The 22,821-nt window shown below is 48.0% G+C and overlaps 1 protein-coding gene across 9 annotated transcripts in view; it reads right to left on the reverse strand.

Annotated features, from left to right (window-relative positions):
* Positions 1-633: 633 nt before the first annotated feature.
* Positions 634-22,821, reverse strand: part of ELMOD3 (ELMO domain containing 3) — a 28,086-nt gene continuing 5,898 nt past the window's right edge. For 4 of the 9 annotated variants that reach the window (XM_082425920.1, XM_082425919.1, XM_082425921.1 and 1 more), the window contains exons 4-13: positions 22,037-22,114; positions 21,468-21,549; positions 17,697-17,765; positions 16,626-16,720; positions 15,150-15,273; positions 14,793-14,915; positions 11,991-12,121; positions 2,451-2,527; positions 2,036-2,163; positions 634-1,583 (exon numbers count right to left, since the gene is read on the reverse strand). In XM_082425920.1, the coding sequence (XP_082282046.1) occupies positions 1,381-1,583; positions 2,036-2,163; positions 2,451-2,527; positions 11,991-12,121; positions 14,793-14,915; positions 15,150-15,273; positions 16,626-16,720; positions 17,697-17,765; positions 21,468-21,549; positions 22,037-22,114 (1,110 nt within the window). In that variant the 3' untranslated portion in view covers positions 634-1,380. The remainder of the gene's footprint in view (positions 1,584-2,035; positions 2,164-2,450; positions 2,528-11,990; positions 12,122-14,792; positions 14,916-15,149; positions 15,274-16,625; positions 16,721-17,696; positions 17,766-21,467; positions 21,550-22,036; positions 22,115-22,821) is intronic. The other 5 variants (XM_082425926.1, XM_082425925.1, XM_082425924.1 and 2 more) reach the window with 3 other exon arrangements.

The following is a 22,821-nucleotide window of genomic DNA, read 5'->3' on the forward strand; positions in this document are numbered from 1 at the left end:
GGACGAAGGAGGTGGGCAGAGGATTAGTTCAGGTCAGAGACGACACAAGGCAAACAGCAGGGTCCATTACCAGCCCCGCCCTTGAGGCGTCCTGCTGACAGGAGTCCCTTCCATACTTGGGTGGCCATCTGTCGTCTCCACCTCTGTGATGGGCCTCCCCCTGCATGGGGCAGCCTTGGAGAGGCCTGCGGGGCTAGACAGTTGTCTTCCATGACTCTACTTGAGGGAGGTCAGAGGACGGGAGAGCAGCCTAGTGGGGCTCTCACCTGCCCCCCGCTCCCCAGCGCCAAAGCCCTGGAGGCCCTTTTGCGAGTGGAGCGACAACAGCCGGCTCCCCCAGAAGCAAATATAGGACAAACACCAGGCAACTTTAACAAGAGCCAGGGCCGCCTTGCCCACTGGTTACAGCGTGCAGAGTCTCCCGGTCTGTAAGTGCAGCAGGGTGAGGCTGGACAGTGTATATGAACTTGGCGGGAGTGTGACCAGGGCACAGCGACCTCTCCTGGGCCCATGGCCAGCACCAGAGACAACCAGGACGTCTCCCGGCCGAGTGCCTGGCTCTAAAGGGGACCCTGGGGTAACAGGGCCGCAGGAAGGCACAGAGCTTGTCTGGAAGGAGAACACTTGAGACTCTTAACCCAGAAGAATTCTTTTATTTAAAAACTGCTGGTACGTGAATTTCCTCCTTCCCTCGCCCAGGCCAGAGAACCATCCCTGATGGGACCTGCACAGCCTCCACAGGGGTAGCCCAGCTGGTGGGCGGTTAGGATGGGTGGCAGCAGACACCTAGCCCAGCGCCTGGCTCTGTGTCACAAGCAGTGGGGAGGAGGGATGGGGAGAGGTGAGGGCGGGATAAGTGCAAGGCCAGAGACCCCAGGGGACGGCGAGGAAGGCAGGCCCATGTCCACTCTCTGGTTCATGCTGCCCCCTGTCAGCTGCTGCCACCGCTGCCATCTCCCTTCACATTCTAACTACTCAGCCCATGTCTGGTCCCTGTCCCGTGGACCCCTGAGGCCTGAAAGCCCCGCTGCCAGGGAGTCAGAATTCCGGCACCTCTCCTTGGGAATATCTTTGATGTAGGGCTGTGTGGAACATCCAGGTGGGGTCTCCCACCTCATGATCTGTCACTGAAATTACCTAGGACCCAACTCTGGAAGCTGTAGCCCAACTAAGATTATGGCAACGTTTTCCTTGCTCTGTAGGAAGGTCTGCGGGGAGTGGATCAAATTTAACAGCCCCTCATGTCTCATGCAGGTGAGGGTCCTTGGCTCCCCCAACAGGCTTCCTACATCCCTTCTGCTAGGGCCGCAAGGGGCAGAACGGTGCCAGGGTACAAAGCCCCTTCAAGGCTTTTGATCCGGCGGCGCTCACTGGGGTTGGTCAGATCAGCCATGTGCCTTCAGAGGAGTGTGGTGGCAGGTCACACACTCCTGTGAAAGTGAGATCCTTGGAGGGAGGGGCTTGTGGCCCAGCACACTTCCGCGCCCCCAACAGGGAGGCCTGTCCCTTTGACACTCCAGCCAAGTAGATCTCCAAGGTCTTGAGCAGCCGTCTGGGGCTCTTCTTGGCCAACACCTCCAAGTCTGGAACAGAGAGGATGGGGGAGCAGGAGGCTTGTGGGGGCTGTGGAATGCACAACCCAGAGGCTCTGGAGAGGAGGGTGAAGGAGTCGTCTAAGATGGAGAGCTCACCAGAGAGGGAGACCTAGGAACCAGATTCGGCCACAGGGACCACACGCTCTACCCCGTCCAGGACGGTCTCAACTTCGAACAGCCAGTCCAATTGTTGGGCCCAGCTTTTGATTCAGAAAATATAGTCACCCGATGTACAGGGCCAGAAAGGGAGGAGAGTGGCGGCAGAGGAAGGAGAGCGGCAGGCTCCCGAGGGTGGGATTGGAGGCCTGGCGAAGCTGGAACTTGAGAAGCCGTGAATGGGGGCTGGGGGGAAAGGAGGGCACCCAAAACCAGTCTAGCAGCCACCCTGGGGTCCCTGAACCCGGGGACCTAGGCCTCCCCAGAAGAGCGAGCGAGCACACCTCTGAGGACGAAGCCCGCGTCAGAGATGGTCTTGTGCTGCGTCCTCCAGACGTGCGCGAGGCGGAGGAAAGCGGCGGCGTAGAAGCTGTTCACCACCGGGATCACCTTCTGCTGCCGGTTACACTCCCTGCGGGACGAGGGAGGTCACCTGCTCAGCAGTGGACAGAGGCTGACACCTGGGGGCCCTCCCGCCCCGCCCCCAAGGGGAGCCCTTCCCCAAGCAGCCCTCACATCTGAGGTCAGGGTTGGGGAGGAGAGATGGGCTGCGAGGCTGGTGCACGGGGATCTGTCCAGGTACCCCGGAACCAGCAGGTGAGGAAGCGAGCTGGGAGGATGAGGCAGGGGGGTTGGGGGGTGGGAGGGACCCAGGCTCTGCTGGCCGGGGAGGGCAGGGTGAGCAGCGTGGGGACTCACCTGGAGAGACATTCCTCCCTTAAGGCCTGGATGGTGATGCGGGTGATGTTCACGGACATCAAACAGAAGGGGAATTGCTGGAATGGAGGGGGTACCGGGTCAGTGGCAATCCAGGCTCTCACCTTCTGTGCTTCCCGTCACCCACAACCCAACCTGGCCTGCGGGAGACAACAATCACAGCCAGAGGCAAGCAGCTGGTATTACTGATGCTTACATTTAATTTTCACAATAATCTTCCCATTTTACAGAGGAGGAAACTGAGGGTCAGTGACCTTAAATAACCTTCTTAAGGTGTTGGAACCAAGATTCCTACTGAGGTCGATTCACTCGGAAGCTGGTGCACAAACCCCTGTGCTAGTGCTCCAGCCTCTTCAACATCCGATCCATCAGCTCTCCCTGGCCTTCACCAGGCCTGCCCCGTGCGCTGCCTGTGGACCACATCACCCCCTGGGGTTGGATGGACACAAGAGGAGTGAGGCTCAGTTATCTAACCAATTCTATAGGTTCTTAAAATTTCTTCTCCCCTTCTCTGGGCTTCTGGTTATTTGCTCATAAGCTTTTCACCCAAAAGCAGACAGAGAAGGTACAAGTAGGTAAAAAGTCAGCCTTGACTTAGGGCGCACCCCATCTCTTAGTAACACAGAGGCCTGAGAACGGGCTGTGCAGGTCCCACTCCCAAGCGGGGCAGACTGGGTCCAGCAGGGCTGCTTTACCAGGAAGGGCCTCCAAATTCCCTATAGCGTCCACCTGAATGCTTTCTTTTTGGAGGGGCCAGTTCCTTCCTATTCTTTAACAACAAAAACCCAAGCAAATGAAAAGAGGCTTTCCCCAGGGGATTTGCAAATACTGCATGTTAGTTTCCGCTGTTGAACCCACACAAGGACATCGGCTGAGAGGGACACATAGACCAGTGCGTTCCTTAGCTCAGAACAAGAGCCAAAGTCTATTTATCCCATCTGCTTCCCTTGAGAAGAAAAATCCGTTACATTGTGATGTAGAACTGTGCTGTCCAGTACTATAGCAACTAGCCACGTGTAGCTATTTAAATTTTAATTAATTGAAAATTAAGTAAAATTATAAATTCAACTCCTTAGTCATACTAGCCGTATTTCAAGTGCTCAATAGCCACTCTTGCTTAGGAGCTGCTACATTGGACAGTGCAGATAGAGAATATTTCCTTCATTGCAAAAAGTTCTAGTGGCCAGCACTGAACTGTAGAAGGTCTTCTGGCTCCACAAGGATTTTTCTCAGCGCCTTCCATGACACCTGGATTCCAGATCTTGGCCTGGCCACCTGCCAGCTGTGTATCCTTAGGAAGGCCACCCAAACTCTGTGAGACTCGGCTCTCCCGTCTCTCAAAACCACCTAGAGGGGTGGGATAGGGAGGGTGGGAGGGAGACGCAAGAGGGAGGAGATATGGGGATATATGTATATGTATAGCTGATTCACTTTGTTATAAAGCAGAAACTAACACACCATTGTAAAGCAATTATACTCCAATAAAGATGTTAAAAAAAAAAAAGAGTGAACACAGCAGGCCTGAGATTGCCATCCTTAGAAAGGCCTGCTTATATAAGGCTGGCATCTGGGAACTTGGATTTTGAGAGGGTTCCCACCATTCCCTCAGGCTGACTACTGTACCCAAACTGTGCAAACCGTACGGTTTATGCTGAACACCTGCCTTCGCTCTGATTCTGGAATTTTGGTACGTGCTAGACAGATGGTGCCTGCGTGACCAGCCCCCAGTAAAAACCTCGGATACTGAATCTCTGACGAGCCCCCTGGTTGGCAACATTCCACGCGTTACGCAATTCGATGCTGGAGGAATTAAGTGCGTCCTGTGTGACTCTACTGGGAGAGGACTCCCGGAAGCCCGCACCTGGTTTCCTATGGATGTTGTCCATGCACTTCTTCCCTTTGCTGATTTTGCTTTTGCTGCAGTAAATCACAGCTGAGAGTACAACTATACACCAAATCCTGGGAGTCCTCCCAGTGGTCCTGGGGACCCCGACACAAGGGCCATGCTGAGTGGAGTCAGTTCGCTAATCCTTACAAAAACTCCCCAGGGTAGCTTTTATTATCCACAGTCTACATTTTCTATTATCCCACAACCTACCTCACAGAGCTGCTCTAAGGAGTAATTCAGATCACATGTGCAAAATGCTAAGTGCAGCACTGGCCTGAGGAGGTGCTAACAAACGTTCATAATTATCATCTGCGCCTCAGTGGGTAGCTGAGGTCAGCAGCAATGCATCTCTACCTTCGGGTATTGCCTATTTAATTATCATAATATTTGTATAATATCATCCCTTCCCTTGATTTCTTTCAGTCTAAAAATAAATATGGGGACAAGAACATGGTAGCAACATAATTAACAGAGGATCTGAACTTAGTGTTCATTCATTCTCAGGAATATTTTTATAAAAGCCTCCTTACTAAAAAGCAGTGAAAAACTGGAATTCAGATAGAAATATCTCCTTTCCTTTAGCAGTTCCCTTGGACCTGAAAAGTGTGGCTTTGAGCTAAAATACCACACTGAGGCTGTGTTTAGGGAACTGACTAAAAAGACAGCAGAGGAAATCAGACGTGGACACTTCTGAGCTTCCATTTAAAATTTCATTTCTCTTCACGCCTCACAGTTGGGATTGAACACCTTTGAAAACTGAAGCAAGAAAACCAGATTGTCTTTTGCGGCTGCTGCCGACATGGCCCCATTCCTGGAGGTTCCAATTCAGTAGTTCTGGGGAAAGGAGGGGCCTGGGCATCTGCATCCCCCCAGGTGACTCTGAGGCAGGCTGCTGGCTGAGAACCCCGCTGTAAGGAGCCCACTGCTGGGCGAGCTGTCAGGTGATGGCGGTCCTCGCCCCAGCTTCACCACTTACTAGCTGCCCAGTTTCATATATGCCCAGGAGTGAGATTGCTGGGTCATATGGTAATTCTATTTTTAGTTTTTTAAGGAACCTCCATACTGTTCTCCATAGTGGCTGTATCAGTTTACATTCCCACCAACAGTGCAAGAGGGTTCCTTTTTCTCCACACCCTCTCCAGCATTTGTTGTTTGTAGATTTTCTGATGACGCCCATTCTAACTGGTGTGAGGTGATACCTCATTGTAGTTTTGATTTGCATTTCTCTAATAATTGGTGATATTGAGCAGCTTTTCATGTGCCTCTTGGCCATCTGTATGTCTTCTTTGGAGAAATGTCTATTTAGGTCTTCTGCCCATTTTTGGATTGGGTTGTTTTTTTAATACTGAGCTGCATGAGCTCTTTATATATTCTGGAGATTAATCCTTTGTCCGTTGATTCGTTTGCAAATATTTTCTCCCATTCTGAAGGTTGTCTTTTCATCTTGTCTGTAGTTTCCTTTGCTTGGCAAAAGCTGTTAAGTTTCATTAGGTCCCATTTGTTTACTTTTGTTTTTATTTCCATTATTCTAGGAGGTGGATCAAAAAAGATCTTGCTGTGATTTATGTCAGAGAGTGTTCTTCCTATGTCTTCCTCTAAGAGTTTTATAGTGTCCAGTCTTACATTTAGGTCTCTAATCCATTTTGAGTTTATTTTTGTGTATGGTGTTAGGGTGTGTTCTAATTTCATTCTTTTACATGGAGCTGTCCAGTTTTCCCAGCACCACTTACTGAAGAGATTGTCTTTTCTCCATTGTATATCCTTGCCTCCTTTGTCATAGATTAGTTGACCATAGGTGTGTGGGTTTATCTCTGGGCTTTCTATCCTGTTCCATTGATCTGTATTTCTGTTTTTGTGCCAGTACCATATTGTCTTGATTACTGTAGCTTTGTAGTATAGTCTGAAGTCAGGGAGTCTGATTCCTCCAGCTCCGTCTTTTTCCCTCAAGACTGCTTTGGCTATTTGGGGTCTTTTGTGTCTCCATATAAATTTTAAGATTTTTTGTTCTAGCTCTGTAAAAAATGCCATTGGTAATTTGATAGGGATTGCATTGAATCTGTAGATTGCTTTGGGTAGTATAGTCATTTTCACAATATTGATTCTTCCAATCCAAGAACATGGTATATCTCTCCATCTGTTGGTATCATCTTTAATTTCTTTCATCAGTGTCTTATAGTTTTTTGCATACAGGTCTTTTGTCTCCCTAGGTAGGTTTATTCCTAGGTTATTTTATTCTTTTCGTTGCAATGGTAAATGGGAGTGTTTTCTTAATTTCTCTTTCAGATTTTTCATCATTAGTGTATAGGAATGCAAGAGATTTCTGTGCATTAATTTTGCATCCTGCAACTTTACCAAATTCATTGATTAGCTCTAGTAGTTTTCTGGTGGCATCTTTAGGATTCTCTACTTATAGTATCATGTCATCTGCAAACAGTGACAGTTTTACTTCTTCTTTTCCGATCTGTATTCCTTTTATTTCTTTTTCTTCTCTGATTGCCGTGGCTAGGACTTCCAAAACTATGTTCAATAATAGTGGCGAGAGTGGACATCCTTGTCTTGTTCCTGATCTTAGAGGAAATGCTTTCAGTTTTTCACCATTGAGAATGATGTTTGCTGTGGGTTTGTCGTATATGGCCTTTATTATGTTGAGGTAGGTTCCCTGTATGCCCACTTTCTGGAGAGCTTTTATCATAAATGGGTGTTGAATTTTGTCAAAAGCTTTTTCTGCATCTATTGAGATGATCATATGGTTTTTCTTCTTCAATTTGTTAATATGGTGTATCACATTGATTGATTTGCGTATACTGAAGAATCCTTGCATCCCTGGGATAAATCCCACTTGATCATGGTGTATGATCCTTTTAATGTGTTGTTGGATTCTGTTTGCTAGTATTTTGTTGAGGATCTTTTCGTCTATATTCATCAGTGATATTGGTCTGTAATATCTTCACGTTCCTTTGCCGGGAAATGAAGATTTACGAGGATCATCTCTGCCCTACCTTTTCGCAGGCTTGTCATGTTGATGGAATGAAATAACAGACGGAAATTGCAAGGAAAGCTATACAAATTGTTGTCTGTGAGTAACTACTGTTGTGAGGGGCTTCCCTGCCTGCCAGCAATCAGCCAGATGGGGCCTGCATCTCGGCGTCTGAACTGTAGCACTCCTCCTCCTCAGGACAGCGTGGACCATGCACTTCCATGGAGTCCTGGGTTCCCCCAGCATCTGTAGTTTCTGGCCAATTCCCCTTTAGTAGGATGTACCACAGGTACCTGAGACCTCAGCTCTCTCCTTAGGAAAGAGACAGGACTGGTTGCTAGCAGGTCTGAGTCCCCCAGCTGTTACTCTGGTCTCCTACATGCCTCATGGAAAACTGCATTTTCAAGATTCATAAGGGCTTGAGGTGAAGTTTTCCTTTAAACCTTGGAGTTACTTAAGAGTTCAAGGAATCATAAAGCCAGAAGGGACCTTAGAATCATTTAGGCCATATCTCTTATTTCATAAAACAGCAAAGTGAGGCCCAGAGAGGCTAGGTGACTTGCCTCAAATCACAGCTAAGTAATGATACTGCAGATGGAACTAGGATCTAGTTTCCTGACACCTACACCAGCCCTCTTATTTTATTATTTTAAGCTGCTATTCCTTCTTATTGTCTGACGTGCATGTTGTGGAGTAAATATAAATCCACAATGAATTCCACAAACGCCAGCAGGTGAAGGGATGAGGAACAGGTTGGTCAAAGTGGTCAGGCTGGTCCGTACCCAGATCAAGTACCCAGGGCATCCTCTCTCATCTTGCTCTTCCCTCTGCCTGGGACGTTCCTCCCTCAGATATCCAATGACCTACCCCTTCACCTCAGTCAAGCCTGTCCTTGAAAACGAATGAGGGATGCTGAATTGGCACTAACCCTCTACCCTGGCTTCCATATTTCTGCAGGAAGGTCTTACAAGAGAGCCTTCAAAAACCACAAGAAGGGAAGCACTGAGGTCAGAGATGATTTCTAGGAAATACTCATTAGCTGGGGGACCTTGGGCAAGCCATTTCTGCTCTCTGGGTCTTCACTGTCTGTACAACAAGGGGCTGGCCCAGTGACTGCTAAGATATGCCTCAACCTCTGGGCCTCCTATAACAAAGCAGCGTTGCTACAAGAGACCGCATTGTTTCAAAAGCTAACTGGTCCGGTTCTCAAACTTGACCCAGACATTACCTCCCCGCATCGTGAAGAGCACAGAATACGCCCACATTCTCAACTCATGGGTCCTGATATACCTCAAGACCAGATCCTCACAAAGTCCCCTCTTGCCTCCTCCAGTGTCTCCTGGAAGAGATGGGCGTACGTGAAACCGTCAGATTTAATGGGTACTTTTCCTCAAAGATAACACAGATATGCAGTGAACGAAATGAAAAACTGCCCAGGTGGCAGGAACTGTGTGACTATTTGTTTTGTAGTCAAGAAGTTCTAGATTCAAAATGGATCTATCTTACCTTACAATGGCTGTGTGTACACGTGTGGATGTATGTGTTGTGTGTGTGTGTGCAGGCGCAAGCGCAGATATGATTTTGAAAACACAAGATGTATTTACGTATGCATGTATTATCCGTAAGATGTATATAAAATGTATTTTTGCTCACAGCAATCAAAAGTTACTTTGATAACTAACACTCCTTGAATGACTAATGTGCTTAGCACTTTACACAGTTTTTCTCCAACTCGGAATAAGTGTACGGAGTTGGGATTATTTTTTCATGTTACAAAGGAAGAAGCTGAGGTTCTGAGAATTAACTAATATGACCAACAACACAGTTACTGGAACAGTCTGTTTTTGCAGTGCAGGCTGGCCTGACTCCAGCTCTAAGACACAATGATCTGAAGAAAATGCTGCAGGTCTGACCTTCAGCCGCTCATTCTCAGCTCCTCTCCCTCAGGCAGCATCACACCCCCTTCCCGTTCTCTGTGAACTGCTGCTGGGGCCTGGGCAGGTCTGCTCACCACTGGAGACCGTTCCTTTCAGAGTCAGGAGGGAACCAGTGACACATGTATATTTTCCAAGCTCTGGCCACTGAGAGAGCCTAGAAGCAGTGAGATCTTAATACCAGTGAGAACAACCAGCACTCAGATCTTGGTTTCCAAATATCAGTCTCCAACTAAAGAACAAGAGCTCTTTGGAGAAGTGGTTGATCTCAGGGCTGGGAATCATTCAGGGAAAATACAAGAGCCTAGAGCATCTTTAGGATCCAGAAAGTAGAAAAGTGCTCAAAAAAGGACAGGGCATGCTGAAAGGGCACAGGTACCACCTGAAAGAGCTCTTAAAATGGTCGACATGGGAACAATTTTAGCAACAAAATAAATAATAAAAGTGTTGGGTTATATCCCATAGAATAAAATAAATATTTGAGTCCATGCGGATATAAAAAGTACCTGAATCAATAAATAGCAAAGACAATTCATTCTTACAGAAGAATTCCAATTAATAAATTTAAAAATTAATAAATGTAGGAGGAATGAGGGAAACAAAATCACTATTAGAACCAAGTTTGAGGAAAAACAGGATATTTGTATAGCTTCCAAGTATCTTCCTCCAAGACAGTGATTAAGTACAAAGGGAAACACAGTAACTTTACACCGTAGAAACCTGGCTGATACCGCCTTAACCATGTGCCCAAGGTTAACTTCACCAGGAATAAGACATGTTGACATGGGTACTCCTGACATGAGGTACGTCACTTCTGTAGTTGTCAAAAATGCATAACCTGGGGCTTCCATGGTGGCACGGTGGTTAAGAATCCGCCTGCAGGGGACACGGGTTCGAGTCCTGGTCCGGGAAGATCTCACATGCCGCGGAGCAACTAAGCCCGTGCACCACAGCTACTGAGCCTGCGCTCTAGAGCCCGCAAGCCACAACTACTGAGCCCGCGTGTCACAACTACTGAAGCCCGTGTGCCTAGAGCCCGTGCTCCGCAACAAGAGAAGCCACTGCAGTGAGAAGCCCGCGCACCGCAAGGAAGAGTAGCCCTCGCTCGCTGCTACTAGAGGAAGCCCGCGCACAGCAACCAAGACCCAACGCAGCCAAAAATAAATAAATAAATAAATTTATGAAACAAACAAACAAACAAATGCATAACCTCAGTCTAAAATTTATGTGGCAGATGGAACCACCCCCAGCCTCGCTCTTTCTTTTCCATTTCAGTTGGTGGTCACTCTGTCTTTCCAGCTGCTCAGGCTAAAAATCACCATTAATGCCTCTTTTTCTTACACCTGTACCCAAACCATCCGAAAAATATGCTGGTTCTATTCTCTACAGCCCATACACTCAAGATTCTATATCCAGAATCTGATCACTTCACAACGCCTCCTCTGAAAATACCCTGGTCCAGATCACCATCATCTCTAACTTGATTACAAAAGCCCGCACCAGAGACTACCCTCAACCCAACGGCTGGTAGGATCCATTTAAGAAGGTAAGTTGGATCGTGTCACTCCAGGCTGTTCAAAACCCTCATCTGACTCAGAGTAAAAGCAAACATCCTCATCATAGCCTACCGGGCCCGACACCGTCTGCTCCCTGTTACCCCATCACCTCCTTCCTACCGCCCTCCCTGCTCCTCTGCTCCAGCTGGCCTCCCTGCCGTTCCTGCACATGCCACACATACACCTCCTTTGGGACCTTTGTTCTAGCCGCCCCCTCTGTGTGGAATGCTCTTCCTCCAAATACAAGCTTGGCTAACATCCTCACCTCCTTCAAGGCTTGGTTTAAGTCTCACCCTCTCTCATGACAGCTACCCTAATACCCCATAAAACTGTAATCCTCCCACATTCTCCTAACCTTGCCTACTTAGCACTTACCACCTTTAACATACTCTATAATTTATTTATGTATTAGGCTTCCTGTCTTGTCCTCTCTGCTAGAAGGATCTTTGTCTGTTTTGCTCACTGATGTTTCCCAAGCACCAGGAACAATAAGCACAGGGAATGCTAAATAAATACCTGTTTAGTACATGAATGAATTCCAGGCCCCATGAATCTGGGACAGATGAATGGCAGGAAACAGGTCAAGTGTGTTTTCTAAAATGGAGGGACTACCACCTTTTACTACAGGGGAAAACCATCAAACCAACCCTGGAGAGCAGGCCTGGAAAGAACCTGAGGGCTACAGGAGCCACTTCTGGCCTTTCAGCAAGTCCACGTGTCACCTGACACTTGGAGGCAAACCTTCTTCTCTGGGCAAATAAAGGCTGACCCCCCCCTCCTCCAGGGCCAGGAGAACCTGCCAATACTGGGAGGGCAGTGAGCTGAGACACTGGTACCACAGTTGTGTCTAGTGCTTTTGTACATTACCTCATTTAATTTTCCCAACTATCCAGCTGACGCTTCCATGATTTCCTCTTTATGGATCAGAAAACCAAGGCTCTGAAGAGTTGAGGCACTTGCTTGAGACACACACTAATGAGTGGTGGAGCTCAGATTCCAGCCAGGTCAGGGTGACAGGGATGCCCATGCCTGGTTTGCCTCAGCTGTCCTGAGGGCCCTCAGCAATTGGAGATCTACCTGCAAAGCTGTCATGGTTACTAAGGAGAGCCCTGTGCCCAGGTCCTAGCCCCTACAGCCCTCTCTGCTGGCTTCCCACCAAAGCCCCACCTGGGTATGGTGACGAGACAGGCGGAAAATCTCCTGGGCCATCAGCAAGGTCTTTGAGTCCATCACCAGGTACAGGAGATGCAGGAGGGCAAGGAAGCCTGCTCCTCTCAAGTCTGTGGCTGGATTTGTTCCTAAAACAAAAACCAAGAGGAAATTCAGGGTGCTTAATGAAATCCCTGCTCTGTGAGATTCAATGACTTGGTTACCTTAATCACTGTCCAAGTGGAGAGCCTAGACTTCCCCTGCCTGACTGTAACAAGGTGCCCCTCATCTCTGCAAAGGCAGTCAAAGAAGCGGGGAGCTGGGACTTTTATCCTTCTCTAGTGCTAAGGAGCCCACCACACCCTCTGCGACATCAGTGGAGGCTACATGGGGACAGCAATGAGGCACCCCTGCCCCACCCAGCCAGTGGTATTAGTGGAGGTCAAGTGGGATACCTGGATTTCTATCCCCACCTGGCAGTAATGAGGTGACATCACCCTTCCCCCACTGCCCAGTGTCAGAGGAGGCCTGCTAAAATAGAAGATTTAAAGATGATCAACACTGTCATTACATAATACCCACAATATCTAGGACACGATAAAAAATCACTCATTACACCAAGAACTAGGAAAATCTCAATTTGAATGAGAAAAGACAATCAACAGATAGCAACACTGAGATCACACATATGTTGGAATTACCTGATAAGCAATTTATAGCAGCTGTCCTAGGCAGAATAACGGCACCTCCAGAGATATCCACGTCCTAATCCCCAGAACCTACAAGTATGTTCTGTTGCACAGCAAGGGGGAATCAAGATTGCAGTTAGAATGAAGGTTGCTAATCAGGATAGGGAGATTATCCTGGATTATCTGGCTGGGCCCAATGTAGTTAGAAGAATCCTTAAAAGTGAGAGAGGGAGGTAGAAGCACAGAGTCAGAAAAAGAGATGTGAGGACAGAATCAGCTCAGAGAGATGCTGTGTTCCTGGCTCTGAAGGAGAAGGAACGTGGGCGGACTCTAGAAGGTGGAAAAGGCACAGAAATAGATTTTCTCCTAGAGCCTCCAAAAAGGAATGCAGCCCTGCTGCCACCTTGATCTTGCCCCAGTGAGACTCTGTCAGACTTCTGAACTACAGAACTAGAAGATAATAAATCTGTGTTGATTTAAGCCACTAAATTTGTGGTAATTTTCTGCAGCAACAATAGAAAACTACTATAGCAGCTATCATAAAAATGCCTTTGACAAGCAAATACAAACATTTGAAAAAAATGAAAAAATATAAAGTCTCAGTAAAGAAATATCAGATGTAAAGAACCAAACAGAAACTTCAGAACTGAAAAATATAATACCTAAAATTAAAAACTCACTGGATGGGCTCAACAGCAGAATAGAGACCAAAGAGAAAAGAACCAGTGAACTTGAAGATGGAACAATATAAATTGCGCATCTGAACAATAGAGAGAAAAAACAAAACAAAATAAACAGAGCCTTGGAGACCTCTGAGCTATACAGAGATCCCCCTAAAATGAACAGAGCCTCTGGGACCTGTGGAACAGTAACAGAAGATCTAGCATCTGTGTCATCAGAGTTGTACAAGGGAGGAGAAAGAGCAGGGCTGAAAAAAGTACTCAAAGTAATAACGGCTGAAAATTTACCAAATTTGGCCAAACACATAAACCTACAGATTCAAGAAGCTGAGCAAACCCTTAATAAGATAAGCCCAAAGAAATCCCCACTAAGACATATCATAGTCAAACTCCTGCAAACAAAAGAAAAAAAACAAACAAAAAAGATCTTGAAAGCGGAGAGAGAAACAACTTCTTATCTAACAAGGAGAAATAATTCAAGTGACAGCAGATTTCTCATCAGAAACCATGGAGGCCAAAAGGAAGTAGCACATTTATTTTCAAGTGCTGAAAGAAGAGACCTGTCAACCTGGAATTCTACATTCAGAGAAATTATCCTTCAGGAGTGAAGGGGAAATCAAGACATTCTCAGATGAAGGAAAGCTAAAGAATTTATTGCCAGCAGACGTACTTTAGAAAATGGCTAAAGGAAGTTCCTGAAACAGAAAGGAAGTGATAAAAGAAGGAATCTTAGAATATCAGAATGGAAGAAAGAACAATAGAGACAGTAAATATATGGGTAAATACAACAGACCTTGCTTCTCCTCTTGAGTTATTTAAATTAATGGTTGAAACAAAAATCATAACACTGATGTGATTCTCAATGTACACAGAGGGAATATTTAGGACAATTATATTATAGATGAAGGAAGGTAAAGGGACTTAAACACATTGTCAGTACCAACAGAGCACCAATTAATTATGAGTATATAAAGTTTCCTTTTTAAATTAAGATATTTTCCTATTCTATACAAATGTAACTTGATATGATTTTGAAAAAATAGTACAGTCCCAAAACAGGTGAAATCATTTTGTTTCACTCAAAAAAGTGAAATAATATAAATAAAATTTTCATTGATAGTAAAAGAAAAGAATAAAAAGAAAACACTAGATTCTAAATCCTATCACTCCCATGCTTTCTATCTCACTTAGAGTAAATATTTTACACTGGCCTGCAAGACCCCAAGTGAACTATTCTTCTCCACTTCAGCCACATTCCTTGTTATTTCTCAGAAAGAGTTACACACATTTCACCTCAGGGCCTTTGCATTTGCTGTACCCTCTTCCTGAAATGCTCTGCCCCAGATATCCTGTCTCATGGTGCTGGCATGACAGGAAGAGGACTTTCTGGGTTCTCACTCTATTCCTGGAATAAGGAGTCAGGGAGAAGATGAACCATTTCTCTCTCTTACCCTGAAAGCCCAGATCTTCCCAGTGGTCTCCGTGGAGGGCACAGTCAAACTTGGAGCCGGTCAGCTTCTTATAGATGGTCTGGAGGACTCGGCCATGCATTGGGTCTTGGCTATCCAGGCCACCTGCCCCAAAACACACCCATGCTCTGTTGGATTGGCCCTCAGGGGAGGACTGAGTGCTTCCCAGCGAACGGTACAGCCAAGACAGACCTGGCCGGTGCTCCAGACACTCTGCTCTCCCCCCAACATGGTAAATGCAATAGCCTTGGCTTAGTCTCAGCAACCGGGTAGGCAAACTGTGCTCTCTGTCTGACCACTCACGCAGCGCCTGCCTTGTGGCAGCACCCGTGCACTCACACTGAGCGATGGTCAGGACCAAGTCCCTTTCTTCACGGAGGCCCTGGTGGAGCTTTGGAGGCCCGAAGAGGCAGTGCCGGAGGGCAGCAAGCCCGGTCCTTCGGATCGTTGGCTGGATTCTTTTCTGCAGGCAATAGGCAGAGTGTTGTGTTGTGTTCATTTGCTTTAATGAACTTACCATCAGGCTCAGTACAGGACTGGTCTTGCAGAAAGGAGTGGTTCTCCCAACTAACTGGCTGGCCTCTGGGCCAGGGAAATGGGGCAGAAGCTGTGAAGCAACTGCAAATCTCTGGAGACAGGCTCTTCCAGCTCGTAGGCTCTTTGTAAGTAGAGAGAGATGTCCCCAAGCACAGGCCTTATCAACCGGTTGTCTACATTTGGTCCTCTGGGCTTTTCCAGAAATAGCTATGTCACTGACTACCAAGGAAGCTAGAGGTGGCTGGCTATGGGGGCTGGCATCTCACAGATGCCAGGCCAAGTTTCCCAGCAGGGCTGCTTCTACCCTTTGTATGTCTGTCTCTCTCTCTTTCTGTAAAGGACATAAATATAAAGTCTAACAGCCCTCTCAACTTCTAAGATAAGACAGTCAGTGGGCGGGACTTCTCTGGCGGTCCAGTGGTTAAGACTGCACCCTTGCAATGCAAGGGGCGTTGGTTCAATCCCTGGTCGGGGAACTAAGATCCCACATGCCATGTGGCACAGCCAAACAAACAAACAAACAGTCAGTGGGCACTTTTTTGGAGCAGGATACCCCTGAGGGGAGCTGGCACTGTCTGTCCACACCACAGCAGCAGTGCCTAAACCAGCTCCTGCTGACTTCTCCTTGTTCACAGCCATTGCCGCAGGGCTTAGGATACTCTGATTTCAGCAGCCTCTGGATCTCTGGGTCCTACAAACCAATCTGATTCCTATCTTTTTAGCCTCTCTCCTTGAGCCAGGCTTTAGGTTGAAGATCTGAAATCACAGTTCTCTAAACTTACTACTGGTCACTCAAGATTCCCCAGAAAGCTTGTCAGCTTTTACTCTCCTTAATATTCTTTCTTTTTCCAACCCCACATATTTTTTAAATTCCCAAATAACTTCTTGTTCCTCTAGGGGATGGAAGATTTTCCTACGGTGGCAGTGAATTACTCAGCTCTCTGGACAGGCTGCCCTGCTTCCCCAAGGAGCTCCCTAGCATCTGACTGCAGACCTCCCCATCCCTAGGAGGGGAGAGCGGGAGCAGCTCCACGGGCCCCTATGAGACAGGGCCACTAGAGCTCCGGGGGCACAGTCCCTGAAAGGCTGCCGGGGCCCACGACATGTGGGTCCTTGGCCACTTGTGATCCTGTGCCCCGATATTTCTTAGTTGAGACAGAGCCCTCACCTGGAAATTTCCATCTTGCTTGCCCAGTGCCCTATCCTGGTGGGGAAGAAGCCTGGCTCCTGGTAAGAAAGTGCTTTGCTTGAGACCCCCAAACCTCCCTACTGTCATACCTTGAAGGAAGAGAGGTCCACGGTCTGGAAATGCTGGAGGGCCTCACTGAAAGAGATTAGCTGCCCAGGCTGGTCTGAGCTGGCCCGGCTCCCTGTGGCAAAAGGGAAGACACTCTGGCACTTGTAACAGTAGTCATTCTATCAGCAGACATTTACTGAGGGCCGCTGGTTGTCACCTCTAAGCCCAGCGCTGACTTTCAGCTGTAAACGTCAGACACCTACAGTTACAACCAACCCTCTGTCAAGGGGGTGGCATTATCTGCTGGGCTGACTCCCTTTCGGACCCGGCTGTGCAGAGGCTGACTAGGCTAAGCCCTGAAGTGAGTGGGGATAGATCTGCAGGGGTCCCTAATGTCCACTCATCTGTGAGCGGGGGCAAGTCACTGCCTGGAGGAGGTACCCACGTAGGAGCATGCTACAGGTTTGTTTAGGGGCCTTTCCTATCTTCTACTCTGCCCCTTCTCACGCCCTGGATGTGAATGATCCCCTATCCAGCCTTCGTCACAGGGTACTGACTCATCAGTCCGCAATACAGGTGATGGCTGATACAGTCCACTCTAACATCTCTTCAGGAGCTCAAGTGGGGCTCAGGCTAGATTTGGGTCCCAGTTCTCCCCTCCCACAGCTCCATCCAAACCTCCTGAAAGGCACGAGAGACAGTTTTTGATGCAGCCCTCAGAGGCTTCCAGCAGAGGGCTTCAGCCCCCATTTCCAGGGACTTCCTTGTATAGTGAACAACCTGCTCGACCTGACACAGGGGTCCTGGCTGCCTGCCTCCATCCTCTGCCTGACCTCATCACCCTGCAGAAGTTGACCCTGACCAAGGTCCTCCCTGTCTTCTCTCACGGCCGGCGGCCCTCTCCCCATGGCATTCATCCCCATTCCCTCCAGAGGTCAATGGCATCACCTCTGAACTGGGAAAAGCGATTTTATCCTATGTCACGTATTGAAAACAATAAGACCCAGGAATTCTGTATCCTAATCCCAGAGGCACAGAACATGAGCCACACGGGTGGATCGTGTGTTTAGCAGCAGCGGGCTGTGAGGAGGCGGCGCCATCCCTGCGGTTACCTGTCTCTGGCTGGATACTGTCCACAGCTTCCCATTCTTCTTGGGCTCGGAGCACCTCTGTATTCATAACTGCAATAGTGAGAAAAGGAGACCCTCTGAGATCTAGGTGTGTCCGGATTGCTGTCGTAGCCCCCGGCCTCACCTGCCTGCCTTGGGCCCTGTCGCTGCCCTCTGATATGCCAGAGTGAGCTTTCAAAAAGGCAGATCTGACGTCAGCCTGCTGCCTAGAACCCTCCAGGGATTCTCCATAATTCTCAAGATGAAACCCCAACTCTTCACAATCGGGAGCCTTGTTACCTCTCTGGCTCTGTCCTAGGGCATCCAGAAGTACCTGAAGTCTCTCAACACACCCCTTGGGTGCCTCTGCACACCCCACTCTCCCACCTTCAGTTCCAGCCCCTTCTGGCGCAGTTCCATCTCATCCTTCAGCCAATTCCGGTATCACCCTCACCTGGGTGCCTTCTTTAGCCTCTGTAATCCGTGTTAGGAGCTGCTCCATGAGAGACCCCGACACCCCACGCTTATCACCATGTTGTAACTGTCTTGCCCACTGCACTGGGAGCCACAGGAAGGTAGGGTTCTCAGCGCCTGACACATGACAGGCGCACAATGAATGTTTTTGTTGTTGTTGTTTTTTGTTCGTTTGTTTTGTTTTTGGCCGCACTTTGCAGCATGCAGGATCTTAGTTCCCCGACCAGGGATCAAACCCGTGCCCCCTGCAGTGGAAGTGCAGAGTCCTAATCACTAGACTGCCTGGGAATTCCCCACAAGGAATGTGTGATGAATGAATGAAAGCACAACAAAAGCGGGGGAAACAGAAGAAAAAAGCAGCAGGACAGGCGCTCTATAACCACCACACAGCCCTCTTCTCCACACCACAGCTGCCACTCTCTGGCCCAAATTGCTGGCAGCATGGCCCATCACTGGCTTTTCCCATTTGCTACGGAGGACACTGGCAAACAGTGGGGGGATGGAGAGACCTCCGTCTGACACCCAAACTCGTGAGCCTTCTAGCCTGGGTGGTGAAAGCAGGTTAGGACAGCTCCCCTCTGCCTCGCAATCCGGGCTGAGGACATCACGTGACGGTGAACTGTTTTGGAAGTATACTTGCAAATGAAAGAAAAAGCTACCAAAAACTCAAAACACTAAAGGATAATGAGGACAAGGAGGCTGCTGGGGCGCTGGAGGGGACAGTTGCGAAAGCACAGTGTAGAGCCAAATAGCTCGTGAACTTTTCATCTCTGTCCCTCACGAGCTGTACTTCTTTGGGCAGGTTACTTAACCATTTGTAATCACTCTTCCAACTATTGTGAGGATGACTTAACTCTTCAGATTCTAGGGGAGTATGTGGCCCAAAGGCCACTTGCTCAATAAACAGCAGCTAGTATCACTGACGCAGTTGTGGGCTCGGGTCTGGCAGGGATGTGGACGGTGGGAGCAGATGAGATGGGTCTGGGGTCCTGAATCCTGGACCTCTAGGACATTCAATCTTGCCAGCCCCACCCCGGGGTAGCAGACTACATTAGGGCTTCCAAACTAGATAACTTCAACAGAATACAGAACACTCAACCTGGGACAGAGAAGAAAATAAAACTTACTTCCAGCATGCTGGATCCGTGGGAGATGAAAAAGCGGGACAAAGTGGCGAAACAAGAAGCGCGGAACAGCAGCCATGGATGCTCATCACGACGCTGAGAAGAAGCTCCCCACCCTTCACCCCTCATCCACAGCCAGCTTCACTGACTTGTCACCCTTCAGATCATTGTAAGCAACTCGATCAATCTTTCACCCCACACACCTTCACCTACAAACGAGCTGATGAAAGGTTGTGAGCCAGGAGCACAAACCTCACAGGCAAAGGTGTGGGAGCTTACTGTGACAGCAAGGTAGTCAAGAGAAAGTCCAAGGTCTCAAGCAGCAACGCAATCTGGTGCCCAAACTGGAGACCAACATCCAACCCATGTAAGAGCATCTCTCTCCTTTCCTTGTTCCTTTAGGACTCCCACCTCTGAAGATGATCCTGACGTAAATACTATTTTTCCCCTACACTGCCAGAAGAACGAGGAGCCAAAACACAAACCTCCAGTATAACAAACCCAGCTCACGTTAGTACGGCTCTTTATCGTTTTTCCTTTTGTCGATTGCCTCCTTTATTTAGGCCCTCTTCTACTTATTCACATAGTAAACAGCACAGCTGATTTAGTTGGCCTATTACTTTAAATAAGCTGAGAGCAATCTGGGGAAAAAATTGTAGTTGTTTAATATGATTAAAAATATCTGGCAGGGGGCTTCCCTGGTGGTGCAGTGGTTGAGAATCTGCCTGCTAATGCAGGGGACATGGGTTCGAGCCCTGGTCTGGGAGGATCCCACATGCCGCGGAGCAACTAGGCCCGTGAGCCACAACTACTGAGCCTGCGCGTCTGGAGCCTGTGCTCCGCAACAAGAGAGGCCGCAATAGTGAGAGGCCCGTGCACCGCGATGAAGAGTGGCCCCCGCTTGCCGCAACTAGAGAAAGCCCTTGCACAAAGACCCAACACAGTGAAAAAAATAAATTAAAATAAATTAAAAAAAAAATCTGGCACATAAATGCCAGTTGTACTGAAATAGAAAATATTTTGGCATTTAAGGCAACACCTCTAATAAATGTTAGGTTTGTCACCACATGGTAAAGACAAAATGCAATTAAAAGATACTTTACACACCTCCATATAATTTTTCTACATTGGAATATTTTTAACAGACCCCATATTCTTAGAGATTACGTTTTCAGTCTGCAGAATTTAAAGATAACAATACACACCAATGAGCGCTCACTATGATTTACATTCTGTGTGCTACGCACTTTACATTATCTCACTTAATCCTTACACAATTCCTATCATACAGGTTCTGATATAATCCCTGTTTTACAGATGAGGAAAGTGAGGGTCAGAAAGATTAAGTAACTTGCTCAAGGTCATAGGGCTGATGGGTGAAAGAGCCAGAACTTAGGCCAGAGATATCTGACTCCAGAACTGGTTCTTCTGAATTGGTGAGTGTGCTTTTCTGTGTAATAAATTAGCAAGTAGAATGAGCTTTAAATATAGTATGGGAAGAGCCATGTCAAGCAGATAAAACAAGATAACTTTTCAAAGGCTTTTCACCCACTCTGTCTCATTTCATTATCACAACATCCCTTTGAGGACACAGGAGGTACTAATATTTCCACTGTAGACACAGTTTATATGATTTGCCCAAAAGGCGCACAGCAAGCTACCAGCAGGGCTTGTGGGGCCAAATTAGAACTCAGGTCTCTAACTTCCCTTGAAGGATGATAAATCTGTGAAGTTCTACAGAAGGTACATCCCTGGTGGCGCAGTGGTTAGGAATCCGCCCGCCAATGCAGGGGACATGGGTTCAAGCCCTGGTCCGGGAAGATCCCACATGCCGCGGAGTAACTAAGCCCGTGTGCCACAACTACTGAGCCTGTGCTCTAGAGCCCGCGAGCCACAACTACTGAGCCCGCGTGCCTAGAGCCCGTGCTCTGCAACAAAAGAAGCCACCGCAATGAGAAGCCCGCACACTGCAACGAAGAGTAGCCCCCGCTCCCCGCAACTAGAGAAAGCCCGTGCACAGCAACCAAGACCCAACGCAGCCAAAAATAAATAAATAAATAAATATGTATATTTAAAAAATTCTACAGGAAAAGTAGTGAGAGAAATTCAAATGAGGAAAAGCAGACCCATAGGGAGCTCCGCCTTGAGTCCCTCCCAGGCTCCGAGGGGGACTTACCAGCCGGCTCCCAGCCATTCGCTTCTGCCGTCAGGGCCTGGAGGATGCCGTGGTTCTTCAACTCTGAGATCTGTAGGGGCAGCTGACCTTTAGTGTGAAGGCGGAGTCCATGTCCCCCCCCACCCACACAAACAAGTCCCACCCGCTGTACCGAGTGTCCTCGAAACTGGAGGCCAGAAGAATCTAGTCTTCCCACATGCGTTGGTTAAAGCCAATCTTAAAGCGAAGCACCCAGAAAATGCCAACTATGATGGAGCAGTTGGGTGATGTGGGGACAAGTATGAATATATGCCCTCCTTGGAGAGCAAACAGACAAAAATCCACTCAACTGAGACAGAGGTGTGTTTTCGGTATTCCCGCTGCACTTTATATTCTGCCTCATTATAACAATTATCTTATTAGATAGAGGTTGTTTTGCATGTCTGTGCCCTCCCCATCCCCCCACCCAAAGCGTGAGCTACTGGAGGGCAGGGTCTGTGCCACCCTGTGTCCCGGTGCCTGGCACCACACAGCAGCAAGTAACACAAGCTTCTACCGACAGGAAGCACTGAGGTGTGGGTGATACGTACAGGAATTCCCCTGAAAGCCAGAAGAGCACTGTTGTCCTCGTCACATGGTGGAGGGCACCCAGCAGACACCCTTTCAACCTGCAAAACAAACCAAAGTCAGTCTCCTGGGCACGTAGTAGTCCCTCAAAGATGACAGCTTAAACGTCACACCTTTTTCCAGGAACACACACACAGAAAATGGATGAACTCCCGAGAAGTCAACTACAAGGAATACTGTAAGGGAAAACTCCTGTTTAATCGGTCTTAAAAAAAACCGCGAAAAGCTTAGTTAATGTTAATATGATCTTTAAAAAAAAATTTTTTTTAATGTATTTTATTTATTTTTGGCCGCGTTGGGTCTTCACTGCTGCGCGTGGGCTCTCTCTACTTGTGGCGAGCGGGATCTACTCTTCGTTGTGGTGCATGGGCTTCTCATCGCGGTGGCTTCTCTTGTTGCGGAGCACGGGCTCTAGGTGCACAGGCTTCAGCAGTTGTGGCACGTGGGCGCAGTAGTCGTGGCTCGCGGGCTCTAGAGCGCAGGCTCAGTAGTTGTGGCGCACGGGCTTAGTTGCTCTGTGGCATGTGGGATCCTCACGGACCAAGGATCAAACCCGTGTCCCCTGCATTGGCAGGCAGATTCTTAACCACTGCGCCACCAGGGAAGCCCAGTGTTAATATAATATTATACAGATTTCCTGGCTCCGTTCAAGGTCTCAGGGCTCTGAGTAAGTAAAGTTGAGCGAAGCAATTTCCTCACTTTTGGCCTTTCTGCTCAGCCAAACCTTCCCCCTACTGGAGCTTAAAAA

The sequence above is a fragment of the Balaenoptera physalus genome, assembly GCF_965194825.1.
Source record: "Balaenoptera physalus genome assembly, chromosome: 15".
In the NCBI taxonomy this organism is placed as follows: Eukaryota; Metazoa; Chordata; class Mammalia; order Artiodactyla; family Balaenopteridae; genus Balaenoptera; species Balaenoptera physalus.